This window comes from Meira miltonrushii (genome assembly GCF_003144205.1).
Source record: "Meira miltonrushii strain MCA 3882 unplaced genomic scaffold FA14scaffold_7, whole genome shotgun sequence".
Classification (NCBI taxonomy): Eukaryota; Fungi; Basidiomycota; class Exobasidiomycetes; order Exobasidiales; family Brachybasidiaceae; genus Meira; species Meira miltonrushii.
Genome location: NW_020289949.1, coordinates 122,384 through 125,315, shown reverse-complemented (window position 1 = coordinate 125,315; position 2,932 = coordinate 122,384). Strand labels below are relative to the sequence as shown.

The window sequence follows — 2,932 nt, the reverse complement described above, 5'->3', positions numbered from 1 at the left end:
CTTTTCATGAATTTTGAAAGGTTTCATCCGATCGGAAGAAGAAGACCTTGGCTGATTCGGGCCCCAATCAGGCGTCTGTGCTTGTAACCTCTTTTCATGAAGTGAAGTGGGTTGTGTTTGTGTTGATCGCCGCGATCAATGATGTATGACGACTTGAAACGAGAAGTGTGTGATGTTGATTGTACGATGGGTTGACCTCGGGTGACAAGAGAACGATGCCGGTTGATTGAGCTGTCATCCATAAATGCTTATGAGACGTGGATGATTGCGTTTGAATGGGGAGTGATTCTCGAATGACAAGAGATCGATGCCGCTTGAATGAGATGTGATCATCAAATGAGAAGCGGATGATGCCGTTGAAATGAGGAGCTCTTCTCCGAATGACGAGAGATTGATGCCTTCTGAATGAGCTGTGATCCAGAGAGAAAAAGTGGATGATGGCGGTTGAGTGAGGACACGTATGAGATGGCGTTCATTGATCGTCAAAGAAGACCTTGCTTGGTTAGGGTTGCGTGCCGGCATTTGCACTTGTGAGGCTCTTCTTGTGAAGCCAAGTGATGCCATGTTGGATCTGAGTGCCACAATCATTGTCTTGTGAGAAATTAGCAATGCTGACTGAACGACAAGTGGGTCTTAAATGATAAGCGGGTCTTGCATGACAAGTGAATCTTGAATGTCAAGTGGATGACGATTGGAATGAGAAGTGGATGAAGATTGCGGGATAAAAAGTGGATGATGATTGCGGGATGAGAAGTGAGTGTTGGTGTTAGAGATATTATGGAATGAGAAGTTGGTAATGCTGGTTGGATTTGAAGTGATTCTCAAATGAGAAGTTGGTCATCTTTTTTTTTTTTCTTTTTCTTCTTCTTTTTTTTTTTTCTTTTTCTTCTTCTTTTTTTTTCTTTCTTTTTTTCTTTTTCTTCTTCTTTTTTTCTTCTATTTTTATGCAGTTGTAAAACAAAATGTTGCTTCGGGATGTGTGAGAGGAGGAGTGAGAATAGCAAAGAACGAGTTCTTTGATCCCAGGAAAGGATAGCGCAAGGATGAGAGAGCAAGTGTCGCACAAGATGTTGCAAGAATGATCATGTCGCTTTTTTGATTGATGACCAAGTATTGCCCTCTTGACCATGAAAGCTGTTTGTGAGCTGAATTTTGGAACCGTTGCGTAAATTGATCATGCAAAAAAATTGGGAATGCTGACAAAAATGAAACATGATGCTGCTGTGACGGTGGGTGTCGGAAGAATTGAATGATGGCGATGACAAGTGCACCCTTTCGGCTGATGCGATCGAATTTTGATCTTGCGTGTATCGACAAAGGGAAAAACGATGCATTCGACTGCACTCCTTGATCTTCCAAAGATTTGTTCGATTCATCCGGGTAAATACTTGGTTGATTTTGGGCCCCATTCAGTCGTTTGTATTTGTATTTGTGAGCTCTTTTCATGAAATGATGCCGGTCGTGCCTGCGTTGATTGCCGCGATCAATGTTGTGTGACAATTTGAGAAGAGATATGCGTGATACTGATTGTACGATAGTTGGATCTCGAATGACAAGAGAATGATGCCGGTTGAATGAGCCGTAATCCACAAACGAGAAGTGGATGATGCCGGTTGAGCGAAGACACGTATGAGATGGTGTTCATTGAATTTTCAAAGATGTTCCCGAAGTGTCAAAGAAGATCTCGGCGTTTGCACCTGTGAGGCTTTTCTTGTGAAGTGAAGCGATGCCATGTTTGCTTGCATTTGAGTGCCGCAATCATTGTTTTGTTAAAATTTGTGATGCTGATTGGATGACAAGCTGATCTTGAATGACAAGGGGATCTTGAATGAGAAGTGGCTTTGGAATGAGAGGTGGGCTTGGAATGAGAAGTGGGTTTGAAATGAGAAGTGAGTCTTGAATGACAGGTGGAAGATGGGCGGAATGAGATATGGGTATTAGGGGTTGGATTCAATCAAAAAAGGGGACTTTATATACCTTTCATCCATTCGTTTCGCAGTTTTCAGAATTCGTATTATTTTCCCTATACTGTCAAGTATGTCAAAATCGGATCTGACAGGTCAACTGAGATGCATGTTATAGAAAAAGAAAAGACCATCCATTCGCTAGCATGATTTACAGTTCTAGGTTTTCCTTGGACCATCCGATGGATTGAAGAAATCCCGATCTTTCGGCTTCCCGGCAAATTATGCTTGGCAGCCTTAATATGTTTGATATATTGCATTGCTGATGCTTTATGTTTGACCATCTTGAGTTTTTGTCAACCATCCGATGGTTCTGAAATATCCCGTTTTTTGGCTTTTCAAAAGGAATTTTTTTGTCGGATCATCTGCAGCTGCTATTTATATCTTTCACTAACCATCTGATGGATCTGAGATAACCCGCTTTTTTGGCTTTCAAACGAACACTGTTTTGACGACTCATCTGCACCTAAAATCTGTCATTTTTGCTAACCATCCGATGGAACTGACAATCCCGTTTTGCTGGCTTTCAAATAAGTACATTCTTGACAAATAATCTGCAGCTGCTATTCATAACCCTTACTAACCATCCGATGGTTTTGAGATATCCCGCTTTGCTGGCTTTCAAACGAATACTTTTCGACCAATCATCTGCAGCTACTATTTATGACTCTTACCAACCATTCGATGTTTCTGACAATTCTGGCCTTTCTTGGCTTTTGAGCGAACACTTCTTTGACAAATAATCTACAGCTGCGATCTGTAATTCTTACTGACCATCCAGCGGATCTGACATATCCCGCTTTTCCGGCTTCTCGGTAAGTGCTTGCTTTGCAGCCTTGATAAGTTTGCTGCACTCTGCTCTCTTGTCCGTCTTTTAAGACCTCTGCAGCACCATTCTGCTCTGCAGGTATGAGTGAAGGTGTCAAACCTTTAGATGGTGAAAGTTTTGTGTATGCACCTATCGTTAT

General features: G+C 41.8%; 1 protein-coding gene across 1 annotated transcript; it reads right to left on the bottom strand.

Annotated features, from left to right (window-relative positions):
• Positions 1 to 234: 234 nt before the first annotated feature.
• Positions 235 to 564, bottom strand: FA14DRAFT_182700 (uncharacterized protein; the record flags this gene model as incomplete). The annotated part of the gene is made up of 1 exon (XM_025501241.1): positions 235 to 564. One exon carries the CDS (start codon positions 562 to 564, stop codon positions 235 to 237), a length of 330 nt encoding a protein of 109 aa, XP_025351782.1.
• Positions 565 to 2,932: the final 2,368 nt, after the last annotated feature.